The 21,870-nt window shown below is 34.8% G+C and overlaps 4 protein-coding genes across 7 annotated transcripts; 2 read left to right on the top strand and 2 right to left on the bottom strand.

Annotated features, from left to right (window-relative positions):
* Positions 1 to 2,166: 2,166 nt before the first annotated feature.
* LOC141677983 (CST complex subunit TEN1) lies at positions 2,167 to 4,539 on the bottom strand. The gene is made up of 4 exons (XM_074484154.1): positions 4,437 to 4,539; positions 3,687 to 3,814; positions 2,797 to 2,947; positions 2,167 to 2,587 (listed from the first exon to the last, which is right to left on the bottom strand). Exons 2-4 carry the CDS (start codon positions 3,788 to 3,790, stop codon positions 2,468 to 2,470), a joined length of 375 nt encoding a protein of 124 aa, XP_074340255.1. The 5' UTR covers positions 3,791 to 3,814; positions 4,437 to 4,539; the 3' UTR covers positions 2,167 to 2,467.
* A 932-nt stretch (positions 4,540 to 5,471) lies between these two features.
* Positions 5,472 to 17,490, bottom strand: LOC141677960 (phospholipase D zeta 1-like). Of its 4 annotated transcripts, XM_074484128.1 has the most exons (21): positions 17,135 to 17,490; positions 16,153 to 16,254; positions 15,949 to 16,067; positions 15,682 to 15,823; positions 14,189 to 14,359; positions 13,086 to 13,256; positions 11,653 to 11,895; positions 11,462 to 11,578; positions 10,917 to 11,056; positions 10,678 to 10,827; positions 10,265 to 10,421; positions 9,886 to 10,179; positions 9,649 to 9,786; positions 9,005 to 9,115; positions 8,145 to 8,291; positions 7,878 to 8,075; positions 7,145 to 7,246; positions 6,415 to 6,546; positions 6,251 to 6,316; positions 6,079 to 6,140; positions 5,472 to 6,002 (listed from the first exon to the last, which is right to left on the bottom strand). In XM_074484128.1, the coding sequence occupies exons 1-21, from the start codon at positions 17,330 to 17,332 to the stop codon at positions 5,753 to 5,755; spliced, it is 3,210 nt and encodes a 1,069-aa protein (XP_074340229.1). In that variant the 5' UTR covers positions 17,333 to 17,490; the 3' UTR covers positions 5,472 to 5,752. The 4 variants fall into 4 exon arrangements, with proteins under 4 accessions (XP_074340229.1, XP_074340221.1, XP_074340234.1 ...); XM_074484120.1 differs by having other exon boundaries at positions 9,649 to 10,179; XM_074484133.1 differs by lacking the exon at positions 17,135 to 17,490 and having other exon boundaries at positions 9,649 to 10,179; positions 15,682 to 15,848.
* Positions 17,491 to 18,112: 622 nt separating this feature from the next.
* Positions 18,113 to 19,100, top strand: LOC141677950 (uncharacterized). Its single transcript, XM_074484107.1, has 2 exons — positions 18,113 to 18,507; positions 18,748 to 19,100. The coding sequence occupies exons 1-2, from the start codon at positions 18,115 to 18,117 to the stop codon at positions 18,925 to 18,927; spliced, it is 573 nt and encodes a 190-aa protein (XP_074340208.1). The 5' UTR covers positions 18,113 to 18,114; the 3' UTR covers positions 18,928 to 19,100.
* A 290-nt stretch (positions 19,101 to 19,390) lies between these two features.
* Positions 19,391 to 21,615, top strand: LOC141677941 (uncharacterized). Its single transcript, XM_074484096.1, has 2 exons — positions 19,391 to 20,925; positions 21,288 to 21,615. Exons 1-2 carry the CDS (start codon positions 19,746 to 19,748, stop codon positions 21,320 to 21,322), a joined length of 1,215 nt encoding a protein of 404 aa, XP_074340197.1. The 5' UTR covers positions 19,391 to 19,745; the 3' UTR covers positions 21,323 to 21,615.
* The last annotated feature ends 255 nt before the right edge of the window (positions 21,616 to 21,870 follow it).

Here is a 21,870-nt window from a genome sequence, read left to right as displayed (position 1 = left end):
TGTGAGAATGAGTGTAAACACGAGTGGAGAGAAGAGTGAAACACATGTGAGGTACACTAAACAGAATCACACACTCACAGTGAGGTAGAAAGAGAAACTACTTGTTATTTCTTTTCCAACCAAGTGAAATATGAGAACTCCTTCAGACGACGGCATACATTCCTTCTTTAAGGGGGAGATAAAAGCTTAAGAAATAGTTTGGAGGATTCCTCAACTAAGGGGGAGAAATAGCAGGGAGGAAGAAAAAGATTCTAAAAATGTACACTACACCACACCATTGTTGTTTTTAACTACGGATCCTATTGTACGGGAGAGGTGGTAAACACAAGGTGATTTTCTGATAAGGGAAGAAGCAGTTAGGGGAGTACCATTGGTTTTTATCTGCGGATCCTATTGTACGGGAGAGGTGGTAAAACGAAGGTGATCTTCCTTAATCAGTTGATTCTCATAGGGGGAGAAGCAAGAGATATGGGCTTCTCAACAGGAAATGTGGTTGTACAAATGAAGATGGAACTACTTGAAGATATGTTCAGTCTAGAGGAACATCTACTTGGAATCTGGAAAATGTTAAATCTCATCCAGAACTTTTCTGCTATTTACTTTGCATGTATGTTTATATCTTTTTCTTATTTGTTAGTTGAGTTATCCTCTAGGTATTTGTGTGTTATTGCCTAACAAACAAATAGGGGGAGATTGTAAGTCATATGTCATAGCCTATTTGTATATTCGAGGATTCAACTCAACTCAAATAAGAATGTAATAAGTAAATAGTGGATCGACCGTCAAAGAGATCTCGCAAAGTAATATATGTCAAAGGATTCAGAGACAATGTTCATCTACAGACTTGAGGAGTTAATTCACTGGAAGAAGTTCAAGAAGTTGATCATGCCTCAGTGATAATAAATCAAGATCGTGGATTTAATCAAGTGACAGAGATCTCGTAAGAGTATCATTAATTACAAGGATTTAATCTGAAGAAAATCAAAGTGTCAGAGTCAAGACATGAAGAAACGTCACGGAAGTTAGTCACTCATGAACCAGACAGTACATCGAGTGTCAACGTTGAAGTGGTGGAATTGATTCATAATTTTCAGTGATTTTCAGAAGATTTGCAGAAGAATGGTCGCTGCTCAAGACTAGAATTAATTCTCTATTAATTAATTAATTCATCTAATTTAATTAAGAAAATAAATTATATCTGCAAAGAATAATTTATTTATTAATTGAATTAATTGATTAATTAATTCTGAATTAATTTTAGGAATTTTCAGAAGCTTAATTGGATTAAATTCAAGGCTTAAATCAGCAAAACAAATGGAAATGAACTAGCATGACAATCTGGATTGTCATACCGATTGTCATGCTAGGCCATTCTCCATTGTCATACCGAAAGTTACTCTAGGAGGGTAATTGTCTTGCTAGTTCATTCTGATTGTCTTGCTAGTTCATTCAGATTGTCTTGCTAGTTCATTCAATTGTCCTACCGAAAGTCATACAAGCTATAGGATTGTCATGCCAATTCAATTCTATTGTTGTGCTGATTTAAAAAGAAGCAGAAGACTTTTCTTTCATAATCTCAATCATTATTCAAGAACAAGAGACAGCAGCCGCAGCAAAACATTTTATCTTCATCTGCTTATTTCAAAGATCATAATTTCTAGATTGTAATGTTAAATCTAATCCACTAGAAATCTTTATCTTGTTCTTGTATATCAATCTAGCGGATTAAAATCCCTAGAACTTAATCTCAAATCGCTTTTAGCATTTGATCTTTTAATTACAAAAATAGAAAAAGTTCATGTCGAATTTATTCTAAATTTGTGATAATTGATTTGAGATTAATACCTTGTAATCGATACAGTTGTTGTAACACATTTCAAGTTTAATAATATTTTTATTTAACTTGAATTTTGTTTCACATTTTTTATTCCGCATTTAATTCGATTATTCGGTACTGTTTGTATTCAACCCCCCTTCTACAAACACATTGGGACCTAACAACATCTATACAAGAAATTATTTGATTCTTTTTCAAATCTTATGTATGAATTTGGTATGCAAGATAGCAAAATATTTGGGGAATACAATGGTATAGTATAAAAAACCAAACATTTGTAAAAAAACACATGTACAGTGCAAGATATTAGAGTGAAATAACACCACATGGAAAAGAAGATAATATACAGTATTCAAACTGAACTTCATAAATTAGCAACAATAACAATCATTTGATGTAACATAACATTACTGATTAGCTTCTGAATCTGTGAATCATAAGCAGGCAACTCGACTTCTGATTGTCGATTTTCATCACCAGTAGAAACTTTTTTCAGTTAACAAAACAATCACTAGTTTAATCAAGTCATTTTGCTAGCCGAGTTTCATCATATCTGGTCCAATGGCAACCCCAACTAGATTACCACCATATCCAGAGCCAACACAACAGAACTATAGCCAAAATGCTGCTTTATGCTTCCTGCTTACGGATTTGATCAGATTGGAATTCTTGTAAAAGCTTTAGAGACTGGTAATATAGATTAAGATCGATGCCATCTACGTTTCTACCCACTCTTGCCTTTAGTACTGCCTGGAATGAGAGATAACTCATTTATGACACAGGTACATTGATTTAAAACTACAATAACTCCTATGATATAACTTGAGATCAAATTTAATTTGCCAGGGGATCATGCTTAATAGAGGAGGGCTTAAGTGATGGTATGATACAGAACTAGTACAAGTGTACTGCTCATTTATGTTCTGCAAGTTCGTTAAATTATAAGAGAGATATCATACCTCCTCTGGGGAATCAATATGGAGTTCGCCGATGAATTGATAGATGGAACTAATTCGAAAGTTAATTTTCAGGTGCTGAGTATCAACTTGTAGAGTGGCACCTCCATCATTAATTATAGCGATTGCAGTCTCCACATTGTAGTCTTGTAGCCTAAAAAAACAAAAGCGATTGAATTTTGAAGTGCTCAAAATAACTAATAATTTCATAGGCTTAGTTTGTCTCAGTTTCACTCCAAATACATTCGAAATGAAATTTATTCATGTACAGCAATTATCAAAGAGTAACAACTTAGTTCGTTGCTTTTGTTTAGTTTAATTGGTGACTGGAGCACAAGAATATGCTTTAAACCTATTTTCAGTGTTCCAATACTAAAGTCTTATAGAATGCTTATTAAATAATCCTGATAGGCTATAACTAATATATCACAGAACCTCATCCCTCAGCACCTTAAAAACATTTACTCGTTTTTGTGTGTGTGTCTGTGTGTAAGTTTGCTAGTCAAGGAAAATTATAATTGGGAAAAGAACTAAAATGCTAAATGTAAGTGATATATCTACACATGTTCCCTATCAACATGGCTTAAAGAATTCTCCCATACCATAGTAGCAATAGATATGCGCTTCTTCAAGTAAACGCAAACGCAGATTGAGAAGAACACGGCATTCATAGAAAATCTAGTACTTGCCACTAAATAACTCAAATCTTATAAACTCTAGTTGCGAGGCTACTTTAAAGCTCTAAATAAGAATGTAGTAGTAAGCCTTCGTTACTGCTTTCCAACTTCCAACTGTACTTACCAGTAGTAACCTGACATATATTTCTAGAAAATAGAAAACAAAGAAACATGGCGAAAAAGAAAATAAGAACAGTCACAAATAGAACCACCCACTTGCCAGTAACTCGAAGAGATGCCCCTTCCTTAAAGTGTGGACTTGTGGACGTCAGTTCTTTCAAAGTAACCAATGCACCAAAGCTTATTGCAGGGGATGCCATTAAATATTCACAACTCACACTTGTCTAAAACGCAGAGCATACAAAATCAAAATTAGTTAAAAGAAACCCAGATCAATATATATCGGGTAAAATGATAACCTAATGCTTAAGGTAATCAACCAATATGGCAATGTCTGACACAAACCCGACCCAATCTCAAAAAGACAAAATCCACATACTAAATCCCATAATTTAGTTAACGTTATCCCCAATATGACTCGTTCATCATAATAATTTTCCTTAAAGCTTTAAATTTGCATTCAAATCAAATTTCAACAGCTTTACAATAATACGGAAATAACAAAATTACCAACATCAAAAAGATAAATAACCCCAAAAATTGCAAACCCTTTTATCAGAAAGACTTGCAAAATTGAAGTACATAACCTAAACTAATTTTTCGAGAAACGACAAATTACTTAACTTTCCGAAAAAATAACCATTTGGGTATTAACACATTCAATCGAAGCCCGAGTCTTGGTTAGCAATTTCGTTAAACCATAACACAACTATGGCTAATTGACTTAAAGAAACCTAATTAAGTTATGCATATGTATAAACAAGCATAAAGGGGTTTCATTTATATATACAAATCTTATCACAAAAATACATACAAAGAAGCCTATACATATGAAGGAGCACTTACAAGTTTTCGCAGTGTCAATGTATGTTGTTCGGCGATGATGCAATTACAAAGAAGCGCCAAAACATTCTTTATATATGTTGAGAAATGTAATTGCTAATATATTTTATTTCCAATAAATTATTAAGAAAATAAAAGTAACACCTTTTTCACGCTACATTTATAATATCTTTCGATCTTCTTAAAATAATAGTAATAATTTTTTTGACGGTTTTAGGTGAATATATTTTTACCATGATTTTCAAAATAATATGTTATCTATACTATCTATTTATAATATATTATAATAACCGGAATATGGTATAATTTGGTTCAACGGTTATCCCGTAATTTTGGTTATTATTATCCCACTAAACTACGACTACATCTTATCTTATTATTAAAAAAAATAGTATTATATAACCACTAAATTAATAAATTCTTAAACTACTAGACATACTCTACTTATCCTACTAAACTAAATTACTAAATTCTTAAATTACTAGACATATGAGTTAACTAAAATTAGAAATAAAATATGCTTGTGAGTTCATATTTATAAAAGTTTGGTATAACGTTTACAACACATATGAGTTAACTAAAATTAGAAATAAAATATGCTTGTGAGTTCATATTTATAAAAGTTTGGTATAACGTTTACCTCAAACCTGAGTCCTCTGCCAACATGACTTTGATACCGAAGGATTACAGAATGGCCCTTCCAGGATCTTATATTATTCTAACACGTTTCATATTAACATTATATAAAAATATTTTATAGTATGCAGTGATTGTAAAATAATAAATGAAGATATTAACTTTTAAATAATTGAAAGTATAGTTTAAAATTTTGCAGCCAAATTGAATTTTTTCATTATTCCATAGTAGTACAGTTTAATTTGTTGCACTCACTCCGTCGTCAATTAAATGAACCCCAAGTGTACAATACTCGGGTCAGTGTGACAAACTGACAACAGTCTATTGGATATAAAAATAAAGAGCTCATGTAAATTGCAAATTGTTGCATAACAGAAAGAGAAACTATACATAACAATCAACTACTAACAATCAATGAATAATTAAGATTACATCAATAGGGACACCAAACATGGGATGCCAATATATGGAGTGAATATCTCCAGGAATAAGCAGCATGAACAGAACTGCATCAATGAATGTGCATTATATACAGTTTAAGTGTGATTCTCTATACATAAAGAATTGTCTACACTTCTCCTCTCTCTCCATGTATATGTCTTTGATAGTATGTGTTTTGTATATTTACAAAATATACAGCTATCCTCTATTATTTTTGCAGTCTTTAATTGCAAGAATCACAATCAATGAAAAATTTGAGGTGATGCGTAATATTCACTCTCGTTGTATCCAGGTCTCAGATCTTCTTCACACATAAATTTTAAAGGGAAGGAAACCAGATGCCCCTTAACGGACTTCAGTCTTTCCATGGGATCAATTTCCGTTATATTTCCATCCTGATATGATTCGAGGGTCATGGGAGCTATTCCTAAATCAATTGTCGTATGTCCAAGTTTCTGTTTCCAGTAGGTCATGCTTTCTCGAAGGGCAGCCCTGTATCAAATTATTACAGCTTAGGAAGACAGACACAGAAATGAGGTTGGCTAAAGATGTAAACTATGAATCTTACCTCGATTGTACAAGATCATTAGGGATGCATGAGATTACATCTTGATATATCATTGTATTTGTCTGTCATATGAGAAATTAGCTTGAATTTATGTACAAATAGAGAACTCAGAGCAAAAATTTCAACATAATGACTAAGAGCTCTAAAATGTGAGATTAGCATGTCTACACACCTTTGCAGTTGCCATCCATATATCCTTGTACGTTGAATCAATCACTGGGTCTATGATTTGGCTCAACTGGAAAAAGGGGTAAAGCAATATAAATAATGTATTTAGTTGAATGTTCAATTGTGGTAATTTGGATTCACAAAAAGTATATTGAGAGTGTTGTTAACCTCTTCAGCTTGAAGTCCAAGGTGCTCAGACCAAAGTGAATGACGAAGACTAGAAGCAAATTTTCCAGCCTTCCATGGCTTCCCTCCCATGTATGAATCAAATAATTCTTTATCTTCGATAAGTACACCAATCTAGTGTGACAGTTATGTAGATGTAATAAATGCACAAAAATAGGTCAGTGTTTGATATTTGGAGGTAAATTTATGAAATCCAAATTTCAAGGTTTGAACTAGATTGATACAATCAAGAATCGAGAACTATCTTCAATATCAAAACGTGATCATAACAAATAGTGTTTACAAGTCCTTACGCACATGGTAGGTAAAAATTACTATTTTAAAAGGATGACCATTTTACAGTTACACACATATCGTAGCTCTACCTATAACCCACTACCCACTCAGTTGCCACATACCTTCACTACAAGTTGAAAATCCATATTGCCCATGCAGAACCAAGCAACATAATATTACAACCTCAATGTGGGAAGAAGAAGTTAAATGGTCTTTGAATTGATGGATATGAACCCTTAGTTCCTTAAAACCGCGAACCGTTTAGTTAATTAAATAAAAAAAGGCAGGGATAAAAATATTCCAAAGTCTACAAACCGAGTACTTCAGAGCAGTAGAATTTCTATCTAGAGGCAAAACATATTGCTTTCACAGTAAAGGCCATGTAATTCAGAAATATAATTTAAATGCAGGAAGAGCACTAGATTAGAAGTAGCACCTCAGAGTCTCTCGATCCGAGCAGACTTCTATCATTGATGTTAGCGGACCCAATCAAGACAGCACAGTCATCAATTATCATGACTTTGCTATGGACATAGACCTGCCAAACAAATGAATTATCTATACAGAAAACATATTAAAATAAGTATATGAGCGTGTCTAATAGTATATGTAACATATATGACCTGACTACAGTAACGGCTTAATTGCAACTGAGTTCCCACAGTTCCCTGATATGTACAATACTGGCTTTATTTAGGGTACTGCAACGGCTTAATTGCAACTTAATAGGGGAAATCTGACAACACATAATTCTCCTAGGTTATCTATTTTTTAGTTTCATCTCATAAGAGGTGATGATAGCTTAAACACTTCGATGCCTTCGGTCTTTTCAGTTTTACATCCTAAATACTTAGTATTTTACATTTTGCTATTTTATCCACGTCCAATTAGGTATTAGCAAGCTCCATTTCCTAACTGTCATGTTTCATATGATCACAGACTCGAAACCGGAGAAGGATCTTAACAATAGCTACATGTTGATATTATTGTCATGTAAAAACAAGCTACTACAGATATCATTACTTGTTGGGGATAGCACACATATTTACAATCATGGATTTTCTGACTGGCCTGGGAAGCACAAGTGAGATGCTTGTAACATCTCTTTTGATTGAATGAGAGGGAAAAAGAAGAAAACTTAAGCACAGAGAAGTAGACGACAGGTATACCTGGCTAGAAGCCACTGGACTACTGTCAGAGAGTCTCCCATAAGATCTCAGACCATAAAAGGATATGTAATCATGCACTCGAGCACCAAGAAGATCATGAAGATTATGCAATATAGAATTTTGCCCTCTACATATTGTTCGATACTGCCAATGCATAATTGCTCTCACAGAAGCAGCACCTGCATCATCGATACCTCCCTGTCAAACATCACTTGTTAGCAATTTTCCATGATTTGAAATTTAAGGAGAACAATTGATTGTGTTAACCTGGAAGCCGGGGAGAAGAGGTATGACTATTATGACTCTGAACAACTTCTTTTCATGGTGTGCCCGTAGTATACGTCTATACATTGATTCTAACACACGGTTCTGTATAGTTTCATCTCCCTTGAGACCTGAGATAAAGAACTGGTTCTGCACAAGATACCCATACACATAAAGAACAGGGCAGAAATATTTAAGTAGAATTATCGAAATTCTGAAATTGGAAATTGAAGTTAGACAACACCTAATTCCAATACAGGAATGCTTGTCAAACCATCCAAGTATGGAGCAAACCGTATATAATGAAAAATATATGTAGGTATCAACTATGTGATTGCATTAGTCATTGCTATCAGCTTTTTACCAATTTCATCAAGAAAATTTGGGGTACAAGAAAAAATTTCCTTCGGTTTTGTTAAATAAAAATAGCTAAATTCTTAGTGTTTCAAATATATAACTATTTTTTTTAATTCCATCATCATTCAAATAAGAAAAATGGAAGGATTCATCAAACATAGTCCTACAGAGTTTATCGACATATGCATAGACCAGACAACATATGCCGGAGTACAATAAACTTTGAATAAGTTGCTTACTTTCTAATATGTGTTTATTGTTAGAGATATACCTTCAGGATATGCTTGTTTTGTGGGATTAATAAATTATAATCACCAGAGTATTGGCCTATTCGCTTGGCCAAGTCATCCTGTGAACTAAATGTTAATAACCTTCTAGTTCACTTTCCTGGGTATAAATTTTAACAGGTAATTCCAAATATCTCTTTTAATGGACTTCTCCCTATATAATGTACAGCTCTAACTCTATATCTAATAAACAGTTTTACCTATCACTTCTATAATTACCTCAATATAGACAAAGTGTTCAGCCTTTTCGATAAGAGAGCAATAAGTTCTGTGGATGCTTTCTTCAACTTGGCTTGTCCCAGCAGACCACTGACTGATACTCCGTATGACCTGGAAAGGCGGGAGGTCCCGGTCATATAATAATAGAAATGACTGAGCTAAATAAAACAGCATACAATAAGAAATCAACTAGTCACTAAAAAAAATAAAGCGTTCCAAACTCTTAAAGGTTATCTTTATGGAACATTTCACACCTATAATATAGTGACATCATTTCACTAGCTCTTCAGGATAGTAGCTTGAGAGGGAAAGTGAATGGGTTTGACCACTCAAAACAAATTGAGATTAAAGAAAAAGAAGCTAACTTCGCACATATTTGGAGTGCTGTAAAGACATTTTTATCCGTATAAAAACCCTTCATTCCCCAATAACTTCAAGATTAAGAAACCCCTTTATGAGATATTAATCTAAAAACTCTTCTTACTAGACCATACAGTTCAAACCTATTGAAGTATGCCTATGCAAGAATGCTGCGGACTGCTGCAGTCCATGTTACTCATACTACACAGATAACAAAGCATACTATTTCCCAGTGTTATATATAATAGCAAAGAGGAATTGGGAATTTGAACTCTATAATTCACCTGACAGCGACATGAAACACGAGGACCAACTTGTATAGGTTCATCTGCAGAAACAAGTCGATCATCTTGTTCTTGTGTTTCCGACCATTCTTTTTCTGTTGTTCTGTTGCCAGAAAGCAGAACATCCCGAGATAAATCCTGCTTAAGAGCTAAATAATCAAGGTCATTTACAAATCCTTCCATTGGCGTAGCTGCAACTGATGGTTCATCTATAAACTTCCTAAAAGAGAAAGGAACCTTGCCGTCCCTGCTTGATTGTTCATCGAAATCATGGCCCATCTCCAATTTCCTTGATTTTGAGTCTTCATTAGAAGCACCCGACCCATCAGCTTCTTGAGGTATAAGCAAAGGGATATCTTGGAAAGATGATAGCGATGAATCAGAATCCTGTCTTTTAATATCTACGTAGGTGTCTATTGCACTCCTCCTGTCTACCACCATTTCATTGCTGCTCCTCATATAATGTGGAATAACCATATGCTGCTGAGGCATAAGCAGGGGTACTGTTTGCTCGTTTGGAGCTTTACTTCTCTAAAACAAAAGACACTTCTAAAATTACCATCTGTATATCAGACAACTTGTAAAAGAACAAATGATTTGTACTATAACGAGGTACCTTGGCATAATTCCAGCGCTGAACAAAGTGCCGCGCAACATCACGACAGGGTGGGCCCCAAAGGGCACAATGAACATCATGCCACGGCATACGTGGATATTGTTCACGATCTATTTCATCTGTCATAGTATCTTCCCAATTATTTGGTTCTGATTCCCTTAAGTAGAAAAAATAGAACTAATCTTAGCTAAGCTCAAGCTCAGTGAAGTTGAAAATACAAAAAAAGTTAACTATCAAATTAAAAAAAAGACGCGTTGAACCACTTAAATCAACCCTTATTTAAAAACCCTAGTTTTACCTAGTCTATACAAAAGAAAAAAGCAGCCGATGACCAACCATCTAGTTGAGTCACGTCAAGCGAATGATACATATGCATTGGAAATCTTATAGACTAGGAACCAAAAGGCATTTACCTTGGGTTGTAATAATCCTTTCCTGGCCAAATATTGGCCGGTAAATCACCCACTTTATGGTCAGATGAATCATAACGGCCATAACATAGATCCAGTCCTCCAATAAAACAAATGTGGTTATCGATAATGACAAGCTTTTCATGATGAGACCTACATGTAGATAAAAAAACCGATTCAGTTGACAGCATTGTTATGGTTCAAGTTAAAATAGGATATCTAATTCAACCTAAGCCACATACCATAGATAGACACCACTAGAGAAGTGATCAGGATAACGCAGTACTCTGATATTCTCATGAATGCCAAGAAGCTTTCTTTTACTGTACATACTGTTAATTTTGAGGGCAAGGGCAACCTCTTTGTATAAAAGAATGTATATCTGCAGTAAAAGATCAATGATAGAAAAAGAATAATTATTGGCATCCTGACCATAAATTTTATGTGACAATATGAATCATACGGCCCAAGAAAAACTACAAAAACAATGTTGGAATTCCATGTTTATAAGACTTGTCACCAAAAATTTTCCAGGCAGCATACTAACAAAAGGAATGGCAGAGAAGAGACCCATATACAAGAATGATGAAATTTGTTGACTATAAAATCGAGAAGGAGTCGTACTAACAAAAATCTAAGTCCTGATATAATTAACAAAGGGGGACCTTACTATCTAACCGTCACACTAATAGCTGATTACTTGGTCAACCATATATATATATATATAAACACAAAGATGTTTACCTAAAATTGAAAATAATAGTGTGTTATACAAAAGTCTGGGTACCTGAACACCTCTTTTGGCCTTTGCTTCCAGCAAAGCATCAAGCTTGGAGGAAGCATGAGCATGAAAAGGACGTCTTAGATACAGTTCAGGGCACACCCACCATCCACAAATGTATATCTGCATGAAACTCTCAATCATCAAAATAGTAAATATAAATGTATACTGGATACTGTAAATAACTAAAGCTGCACCTCTGAATTTGCTCCATCAATTGCTAGAGCAATGGAATCAAATGCTGCTTGGCCATCAACAAACCACTGAACCTCACTACCATCTTCAGTCAAACCCCGTGGAGGTGCATAGGAGCCAAAACGATGAGGATGACACCAGCCCTCTGGAAGCCGGAGGGCAGCATCATTAATTGCGGAAACCCATTCTTTAACTTTAGCAGTATTTTTACATCTTAATCGTATGCTTCTGTTTCCACAAAACACCTGTTTTAAATTTACATAGTAAGAAAATTATTTTCAGTAAGTTACAGTACACTGTGGTAAAGAAAGTTCAGCATGAACCAAAGAACTCACGATGGTAGAATGTGAATGAGCTACATAAATGCTTTCCAGCTTCTTACTTAAATAATTTAGATGTATAACTTCATGTTAGCTACCTCTATCTTATGCAGTCTCTAGTAAAGATCTTTGGCCATAGTGGAAATCTAAACCTAGTTTAGTGGGCAAAAAAATAAATCCTCAGATATGAGCTGAAACTCCTTGAACACTGAAGCTAGTATAGCTTACCAGCCAAGACATGGGGTCGTAATATCCCTTCCAAGAGTATTATCTATGTTTCCCGAATTCAGATGCCGAGTGTCGAACATGACACAAATCCGGGTAAGATTAAATATTTTTATACATGGGCGACACCGGACCCTGTCCTTAATTTAGAAAAGGGTACAAGATGAACATAATTTTATTACAAACAAGTACCTGAGATAAGACACTGTATCACAAATTGAACATGATTTTGTGATTTCTACTATCACTGAACGTCTTTACATCAATACTGAGACTGCATCTTCTCTCTCTCTCTCCTTATTCCTCCTTTTTCTTTGTTTCTCATCTTTCTTTTAGATCCTAAATTCATTGACATATGGCATTTCAGTTGATCAAAGCATCCAAACTCACACTAAAGGATCTAACACAGGATAAGTGTGGTGTCAGACTGTCATTTTGTTCAACATGGGTACATCAGCCAAAACTGAAGAGTCGGAGTAACATAGTATAATAAGATTTTCAACAGTCAACACATAACAATTGCTCAAATATTTAAAGCAATTTTTTTGATCAATATCATTTGCTTAATGCCCAGCAGTAGTATATCAAATTCAGACAAAGAATTGTGATCTTAAGCATAACCTGGTACACAAGAGGTGTATGCTTAACCACTTTTACGATGCTGAAGACACTTGAACAATTAGTTATGGTAAACAAAGTATGACTTCCATTTTAATGGCCACATATTTTAGTTTTGATAGAAAAAATTGACAATACAGATTATTCACCTAGTTTTCTGTAGACTGTAAATACAAAAATTAAAACCTCAAGTAGGAGACAAAAATTTAATTAAGCCAGAGAGATGGCAGCCACTAGAGTTTTCAGAAGTTAAAGATTCATATAAGAATTACTTCAAAAGAATGACGCAGAGGATTCCGTTCTTTCGTGTCTACTGCTAAAGGTACTCTGCCTCCAATCCCATCTGAAGCCGGTAGCAGATCAAAAATAATTATATCCAACGGTTCGGGGTCAAAAGGGTCTTTTAGTAGAGCCAGAAATCCAGGTTTGAGAACAGCCCAGACCTGTGCATAGTAATTAGGAGAGGTTACTAGATACTCATACCTTTAAACAATAACATAGAACAATGATCAAATACTATATATGCTTTATAAAGAACTACTTAATTCCTAAACCTAGCTGTTAATAAACAATTGAAATCTTGACTGAAAGCAGATACGATCGATTTTTTCCAAAGAGTGTGCAACTTCTTGGGAACGTACAAGATAATGATTTATTTCAGATGAACATAAATAGAGGAAGACGGTCACTACCACATGGACAAGAACGACCATATTCAAGAAAAGGAAGATTAAAACTGCGTAAATAATAATTAATTCCTACAAACTCTACAATCAACTAAAGACGTGTAATAAAAACTCTTGATCAGGGACTAAACAATAGAAATGGATTTTGAAATGATCTGGACTAAAGAATAGGGAATAAAATTACCTAAAACTGCCAAAATATCATAGTCAGAGGACAAGACTTTCACAACAAAAACAACACTGGCAAAAGTAAGAAGTTAGCCGGCTTCAGTTATTTTACACAAGGGTTGTTCCCAGCTGTCAAACCCATACACAAGCATTTACAAAGTTAGTGCTGATTCTGTTTAACTATTAATTACGGAAGGGCCATAAATTTGTATGTTCTACGCAAACTACACTAAAACGAATACATTAAATGCACAGGATGTGGGTAAGGGTTGGTATTTGAACATGAAACTGGTAGGAGACAAAAGCTACCAATTGCAAACTATAAGCCAGTGGAATCTACTTTCTCAAGCACCCTCCATAAGTAGGAAGAGCGGGAAGTGATCTGTCTACCCTAACATTTACTAGTTGTAAATAAGACTATGCAAGAACAAATAATATATCTGTCCCTTCTACAAATCTAAAGATCAATACTATATGTCACACACATATCTTGTTGATGACTATAAATTAGACTTTCAAACCTTTTGCCACTTGTCGTTACAGCAATTGAACCATTGACATGGAGAACATGTCCTGTGATCATCATCATCTGGAATTGTCGATAAATGATTAACCATCACATAGTCTTCTTTTTGCTTGGAACCGTACTCTGTAGAAAATGATAATCTAGAAACCTCCAAAAACTTGCAAACCTACAGTATACATAAATTTTGCAATGTAGGCATCAGAATATTGGACAGCTATAATCACCAGTAGAATAAGAAACAATATCCCGCAAACCCATAATTTCTTTATGATTTGAATTAATGAGTACATCATCACAATATGAGATACTCAGATCGGATATTAGAACAAAATCTGCACAATAATGTACTTGCAATTTCAGGCTCGTGCAGATTGATTATGAAGTTTCTTTCTTCATCCAAATCTTGATGCATTTCTAATATAAAAGCTGATATGGCGTAATATATAGAAAAAAGATTAGAGAGGTTATAATTTTTGAAACCCATAGCATGGTGGCTAATATTGAGAAACTACATAGCCACTGCTGAAGTACTAGAGCAGGTTGGTTTCTCTTGCTTACTGTTAATTTTGCCTTCTTGACTTTTTCCTCTCCAAATCATGATGTATATGTAGATATAAAAGGAATAATTTAATATTTTGGAAAACTCTGATTACGGACACGATGTAAGAAATTGTTTGGGTTCCTTTGTCGGATTTAGTTTGGATTGATTTTTAGTATGTAGGCAGTAGGCTGATACCTGACAGTCAATTAGCGTTTTCCAAACGAAGCTTGATTATGATATTATTTAAAACTAGCTCAAGGTAGACACAGAAGAACCAAAGCAAATACAACAGAATCGAACCGATATATGATTACTAATAGGCCAACATTTGCATTCCATCACATTGTTTACCAACTTTTTTGGCATTATATGTTGGGATCCAGTCTAAATACAACATGTGATTCGTTGTGCAAGCTTTCACAACTAGTTCTCTACGATAGCATTTTTAAACCGCCACCAACTCAGCTTCGATTGCCTTCTAAAAAGCTACATCTGCCCTGTCAACATTTGCCTTAATGCCTGGTAAACTTGTATGTGTTACCGGTCATGTTGCTACATTCACATTCCTAAGTATTAATACAAAGTGTTTCAATAATTGCAATTACATGGAGTATTTTACATAAGTCTTCAGGATAATGAAATTTATTACAGATAATTATTACATACTTTTAAACATCATCATATTAACAAATTAATAACTAAGTATATATCATAGCATAAAAGGAAATCACTACAAAGGAGTCATGAAACAAGGGTGCACATATGACTTTTACGAGTATGCAAGCAAAAACACACACACACACACACACGCACATGTCCACATTTCACTATTTAGCCATCTTGATAAAGCCTCCCGCTCCATCACATTAACACAGAAGTACGCAAGCAAGTGCAGAAGCATATATAGTTAGACATCAAAGGCAACCACTCTATAATTAATGATATACCTCTCTAGAATTAACGATATCCAAATTTCCAAGAAACTGATTCAAGTATTCTTGCATCGCTACCCTTGCTCTGTCTGATATCGAGTGCTGCCTTCCAAGTTCTGGCCGAATAATCGGCAAAGCAGCTCTAGAAGGAACATCTCTGAATAAAAAAGCACCTGTAAGAACTATATCAATGATGAAGAGAGAAGATGCAATCAGGGCCACCCTTGGATGCAATAATCATTTCCCACTAATTCTCAAAAGTAATATCTAATCAGCACTCACCGGTTTCGGACACTTCCATCATGATTTAAAGGAACAGTTTCATCATCATCATGTTCGTTTTCATTATGCACCATTCCCGTGTGTTCTCCAATTCCCAAGTTTTGCAGCCATTCTTTAACCTTGCAACACAGTGACATAATTACAAATGCAGTAAATCCTTTGACGATTATGCAAGGCAGGGTCTAAAGTAACATTGTCATGTACCTGCTCTTGCTTCTCATGGATCTCCTCGATGAACACACGTTTCTTTAATGCAAAGTGCAAATAAAAAACTTCTGCAGCTTTCTTCTTAAGCTGCCATTTGAACTATAAAGCAAATACAAAAACAAAAAGCCGCATAATTTAGTAACATTATTTACTAAAATGTCGCATAATTAGTTATATACTTACAAGTTACAACTAAAACCACATTCCAACTACAGGGTTAAAAGTTACGACACTATAACTTTGCAAAAAAATCACAATAATGTATAACACATCCTCACAAAACAAATGAGGCTACCAACCTAACAGTATAAGTATTATAGCAATATAAGGTAAAAGAATATGAAGTTGAAAACTTTTCTATCTCTTAATGTAAATAAAATATCTTTTACACTTCAATTCGCCAATACATACCATATAACTAAACTATCTCTGTTTATAAAGTAGTGTAATCTAATCCAAACTATAATGAAGGTAGGAGGGTTCAAAGTCGAGACCTCTTCCCCCTTGGCTTTGATACCATATTAAGTTACAAGCAACATATATACATAGATTCAACTACAAATTACATCAAAGTTTAACGCAAAATATTATGTAAGCAGATTAAAACACATCGATCATTAACTATTTTAAATGTAAAATGCAATCTAAACTCCTAAGTACCGAATTAACTCCCAGTTTTACTTTCACTAGGCATAAAAGTGAAACTACAAACTAGAATTCATTAATCACAAACAATCAATAACTAATCACACACACATTTAGGTCCTCAATCAAACAAAAGCTTTTAAGAGAACTCTCTCTCTCTCTCTCTCTCTCTCTCTCTCTCTCTCTCTACTCTCTCTCTCGCCCTCTCTCCCGCCCTCTCTCCCTCTCCCTCTCCCCCTCTCCCTCCCTCCCTCATCACAGATTGACTCACGACTCTCTCTCTCTCTCTCCCTCCCCCTCTCTCTCTCATATATATACACTATTGACAAATTACCTGCTTGTAAGAGAACTCAATAGTATAAGTCAACAGCATAGGAGTAATATCACTAGCATCAGGACGCGACACTTGAACAATCGTAGCACTAGGCAACTCATCAAACATCCGAGTCGTCGACTCAGTATGACGAAACGACGTCGCCTCCGATTGCATTTGAACGTAATAACCGCCGGAATTCAACCGTTCCGTCGACATTACTTCCGATCAGTAAAAAGCACATGAATAATCAAAATAATAGATACAATGTATGTATGTATAATTGAGTAATTGATTGAAGTAGATCTAGAGAGAGAAAAAGTGGAGGGAGGGAAGAACACGTTAGTTATGTGGTTTGATTTGTTAGTTGTGTGTAATTGAAGTAGGTGTGTATGTATGTATCACATTTTGTTTGTATGTATAGGTGTGTGACACGTGGAAAGTAAAAGGAAAATTATTGTTAATTATTGACTGTATTTTTACTGCAGTCAAATTTAATTGACTATGCAAACTATTATTTGACTTGTAAGTTGTAATCAAAACCTTTTTTATGTTTAAAAGTTAAATTGTGATTAAATTTCTAGTTCATTTATTTTTTAAATTATCAATTTGATTCGGATAGTTTTGTTTTGATCACAAAATCGTATTTTATAAAAATTATAAAGAGAAAGAGAAATCGAACATATAACTATAATACAACTCACATTTTCAATAGGTCAGGACCTTGTCAGTATTATTTGCTCTACTATGTGTACAAGAGAGTAAAAATGATAAAAGTTATTTTGTATATTTGTTCACATTTTTTGTGTATTATTGAACAATTTTTTTTACAAATAGGAACAAATTATTGGTTCTATATTTGTGATTCTTTTTCAAGTTTACAGCTTGGAGAAGCAGGAATTTCACATTTTTCATGGATTTTTTGACATAAATATTTAAATTTGCACGATTCAAAAGTTGTGGTAATAAACAAGCAAAATAAATGAGTGGTTATGAATTGAATGTTTGTAGGCACTATAATGGAAACCTTATCTATGCAGTGTTCAGTTCACTTGGTACCTATGTTGAAGAGCATCAAGTCATCTTCAGATTTTTTCTTGCCTTCAGTTTCATGTAATAATGTTGCTGCTAATTTTGGTTGCAAATCTCCTTGCATTTCGTCGTTTGGCCTGTACAAATCAGGCAAAATTCGATGTGCTTCCTGCATTGTTGTCCATGCCAGGAGGAGAATTCGATATGATGAGGATGATGATGATGAAGAGGGAGATGGAATTGGTTACGGGAACAATGAAGATATAGCAATGCTGGAATATTACAGTGAGTGTGTGAGGGAAGTAGCACTTCTTGTAAAAGCAGAGGTGGATGATCAGGAAGTTGAAATTCTTGTCTTCAAGGTCAGTAGCTGCCAATAACATTGGCTCTCTGCATGTCTTCTTATTTCTCGAAACTGATTTTATCGCGAGTATGCATTAACCAACGTCCCTGTTCATCGTAATTTATGTGATTATATCCACCGCATTAACCAGTGCCCTTGATTATCGTGTGGTTTTCTTTTAGGTTGTCGATGTTCTTCTTAAGTGTTTATGTTCCGAATATATATGACACTGTCAATGGCTGTTTACTTTATTTATCAGGGATTCTCATCAAGCTTGAGCCACAGTACAAGTCCAGATCCATCAAGAAGTATACTTCCAGCAAGGGCTGAGATCAAGTCAATAGACAGAATCAAAGGGCCATTCAACCCTTCTAATATTGAATACATTGAGAAAGGATTATCTTTGGAAACCTTCAAGTCCCAATTTCTATCCAAGTGAAGGAATAACTGTTTATTGTACTTTCAAAACACACTACAGCTAATACTCATATTCTCTGGCATCATCTGTGATCAAACATCATATTGACACTTTCATCAGTGTAACCATAATAAGTTACATCAATCACATTAGTTATATTAATTGACAAAATAATCCGCTATGCTTTGAAGTTATATTAACTGTCTGCTAATGTCTGTTTTATATCAGTGTGCATATTGAATCAATATGAGAGACCTGCATTGAAGAGTACACAACTGAGCAGATATTTTGGATAAAAAAACAACTCAGAAAGAACAAATCAATGAATGAATTTAGATTTCTATTAGAGTGAAATCAACTTGTTAGGATGAAGTATAAAACTGCATGTATGCAGGGGGACAATGCATTTGATTACTTCCATAGTTCCCTGTGTTACATTATGCAATGATAACATGAAAGTTTCTGTTAGCAGCAATAAGTCTAACCCTGCTAAGGAGCACTCTCTTCCAAACATAGTTGCTGGTTAATGGTCCCTAGTGTTCTGTTCTATTAGGACAGTTTGTTATGGCTTGTTGTTTTATCTTCTTAAAGATCTTTTGTCCCCTAGTCTGTATAGTTGTCTATATAGTTCAGGGGTCTTCTCTTTGTATCTTAATCTGGAACTATAATTTAGCATCAATATCATGTTTCTTTCAGTTTACTCCCAAAACCTCTTATTATCTTAACCTTCATATTATATTTTTGTCATGGTATCAGAGCATACCTCCATACCAGTTCTCACCAAATTCCGTTAAAACCTTAAGTATTATTAAGATATTTAGAGCTTTGCTTTCTTTATTATGGCAAACTCTTATGCTGCTGCTGTTGCTGGAGCTAGTACAATCTCAGGTACAGCTTCGACCAATGCTTCAAGCTCATCCACAACCATGGTGAGCACTATTGATTCAAACCACCCTTTCTACATTCAGAACTCTGATAACCCAGGTATTCCTCTGGTAACCCAACTTCTTACTGAGCAAAACTACCATCAGCGGAGTAGATCTATATCTATTGCTTTATCTGCCAAAATGAAACTAGGAATGATTGATGGTTCTCTTGTCAAACCTAGTAATGACACTTTTGAATATCCTCTGTGGGTTAGATGTAATGACATGGTAGTCTCTTGGCTTTTAAACTCTATATCTACTGAAATAAGAAACAGTGTTGCTTATTTTTCTACTGCAAAACAGATTTGGGATGATTTAGCAATTAGATTCTCTCAGTCAAATCTACCTAGAATTTTTCAGTTAAGAAAAGAATTGGCTTCGATGCATCAAGGCAACATGCCTATTACTTCTTACTTTACCAAATATAGGACCCTTATGGCTGAAATTGACTGTCTATCTCCTATACCCAAGTGTGTGTGTGTTAATAGTAACTGTGCTTGTGAGAATGCCCAGAAACTGGAAAAGTATGAAGACATGGTCAAACTAAGTCAGTTCTTGATGGGGTTGGGGGATCAGTACACAGCTGTTAGAGGTCAACTTCTTATGATGAGACCCACTCCTACATTAAATCATGCCTTCTCTCTGCTACTCCAAGAAGAATCTCAAAGAGAGTTTGCTAATAGTGTTCCTCCTATCTCTGAGAATATGGCTATGAATGTGAGATTCAACAACAAATTCAAACCTTTTAATCCAACTGGAAATGTGCAAAAAAGAGCTTCTAATGATCACAATGTACTTTGTGAGTTTTGTCAAAATCCAGGACACTTAAAAGACAAGTGCTTCTATCTTCATGGCTACCCGGAATGGCATAAACTCTATGGAAAACCCAAGCCAAAATTAAAAAGACCAATGAACACTGATGTCAAAGCAGTAGCTCAAGTCTCTGCCAAAGGAACTCAAGGACCTCCAATTGACTATTCTGCAAACAGCTCCAAGGATAGCAATATCACTCTCTCAGAAGTACAATGTCAACAGATTGTAAAGATGCTCCAAGACAAAATGACTCCTTCATCATCCGGATTTCAGCTATCTGGTATACCTAAACTCTCTTATATGAACAATAATTTCTCTAGTTCTGCAGTCATGGTCAACACTACTCATTTCCTTAATAAAGCTGATTCTAGTCTGTGGATAATTGATTCCAGTGCCACAAATCACATAACCTTTCAACTGCATCTTTTACATGATGTTAAACCTATAAACTCAGTCCTTCACTTACCCAATGGAGAAACAGAAAATATTACTTATATTGGAAATCTTACTCTTGCTCCTAACTTAGTTTTATACGAGGTGCTTTGTGTTCCCACCTTTCATTGCAACCTTATTTCAATTGCTAAACTAACATCTCACTCTCCTTGTGTGGTATCTTTCTCAAAAACCAAATGTATGATACAGGACCTTACCCTGATGAAGGAGAGAGAGATTGGTGATTGTCATGAAGGTCTTTACAAGTTGCAACCTATCAGCCTCAAGCCAAACTCCAGTTCTACTTTTGTTTCTAGTAATACTATTCAGACTACTTGTGTAACAAACCCTATTAATTTTATGGTTCACAGTACTCATTGTAGTAAGTCTGATACTTCAAGTCTTTGGCACCTTAGAATGGGCCATCCTTCTTTTGCAGTCTTACAAAAGCTGCCTTTTGTTAAAACTCATTCTGATCTTAATCAAGTTTGTGATGTTTGCCATTTCTCCAAACAACACAGGACTACTTTTACTAATAGTAATTCTTACAGTCCTAACAATTTTGATCTTGTTCATATAGATGTCTGGGGTCCTTATAAGCAAATTACTCATAATAAATGCTCCTATTTCTTGACCATTATTGATGATCACTCAAGGGCCACTTGGGTGTTTCTATTTGCTCATAAAACTCAAGTCACAAATCTGATTAAACACTTTGTTTCTTATGTTCAAAATCAATTCAAAATCACTGTAAAAACCATAAGAACTGATAATGGATCAGAATTTGTTAATT

Source organism: Apium graveolens, chromosome 1 (assembly GCF_009905375.1).
Source record: "Apium graveolens cultivar Ventura chromosome 1, ASM990537v1, whole genome shotgun sequence".
NCBI lineage: Eukaryota > Viridiplantae > Streptophyta > Magnoliopsida > Apiales > Apiaceae > Apium > Apium graveolens.
The sequence above is the reverse complement of the archived record's forward strand: the minus strand, read 5'-3'. Positions and strand labels throughout refer to the sequence as shown.

What these genes read in the sequence shown, in the direction of transcription:
- LOC141677941 (XM_074484096.1), top strand. Translation starts at nt 19,746, where the DNA reads ATGGCAAACTCTTATGCTGCTGCTGTTGCTGGAGCTAGTACAATCTCA. An exon ending in ATCCGGATTTCAGCTATCTG is followed by an intron (nt 20,926 to 21,287) that starts GTATACCTAAAC and finishes TGTATGATACAG; the next exon opens with GACCTTACCCTGATGAAGGA.
- LOC141677983 (XM_074484154.1), bottom strand. Translation starts at nt 3,790, where the DNA reads ATGGCATCCCCTGCAATAAGCTTTGGTGCATTGGTTACTTTGAAAGAA. An exon ending in TCTCTTCGAGTTACTGGCAA is followed by an intron (nt 2,948 to 3,686) that starts GTGGGTGGTTCT and finishes TTGTTTTTTTAG; the next exon opens with GCTACAAGACTACAATGTGG. An exon ending in ATATTGATTCCCCAGAGGAG is followed by an intron (nt 2,588 to 2,796) that starts GTATGATATCTC and finishes CTCTCATTCCAG; the next exon opens with GCAGTACTAAAGGCAAGAGT.
- LOC141677950 (XM_074484107.1), top strand. Translation starts at nt 18,115, where the DNA reads ATGTTTGTAGGCACTATAATGGAAACCTTATCTATGCAGTGTTCAGTT. An exon ending in TTGAAATTCTTGTCTTCAAG is followed by an intron (nt 18,508 to 18,747) that starts GTCAGTAGCTGC and finishes TTTATTTATCAG; the next exon opens with GGATTCTCATCAAGCTTGAG.
- LOC141677960 (XM_074484120.1), bottom strand. Translation starts at nt 17,332, where the DNA reads ATGTCGACGGAACGGTTGAATTCCGGCGGTTATTACGTTCAAATGCAA. An exon ending in GTCCAGTGGCTTCTAGCCAG is followed by an intron (nt 7,247 to 7,877) that starts GTATACCTGTCG and finishes TTTGTTTGGCAG; the next exon opens with GTCTATGTCCATAGCAAAGT. An exon ending in TTGGACTTCAAGCTGAAGAG is followed by an intron (nt 6,317 to 6,414) that starts GTTAACAACACT and finishes CCCTTTTTCCAG; the next exon opens with TTGAGCCAAATCATAGACCC.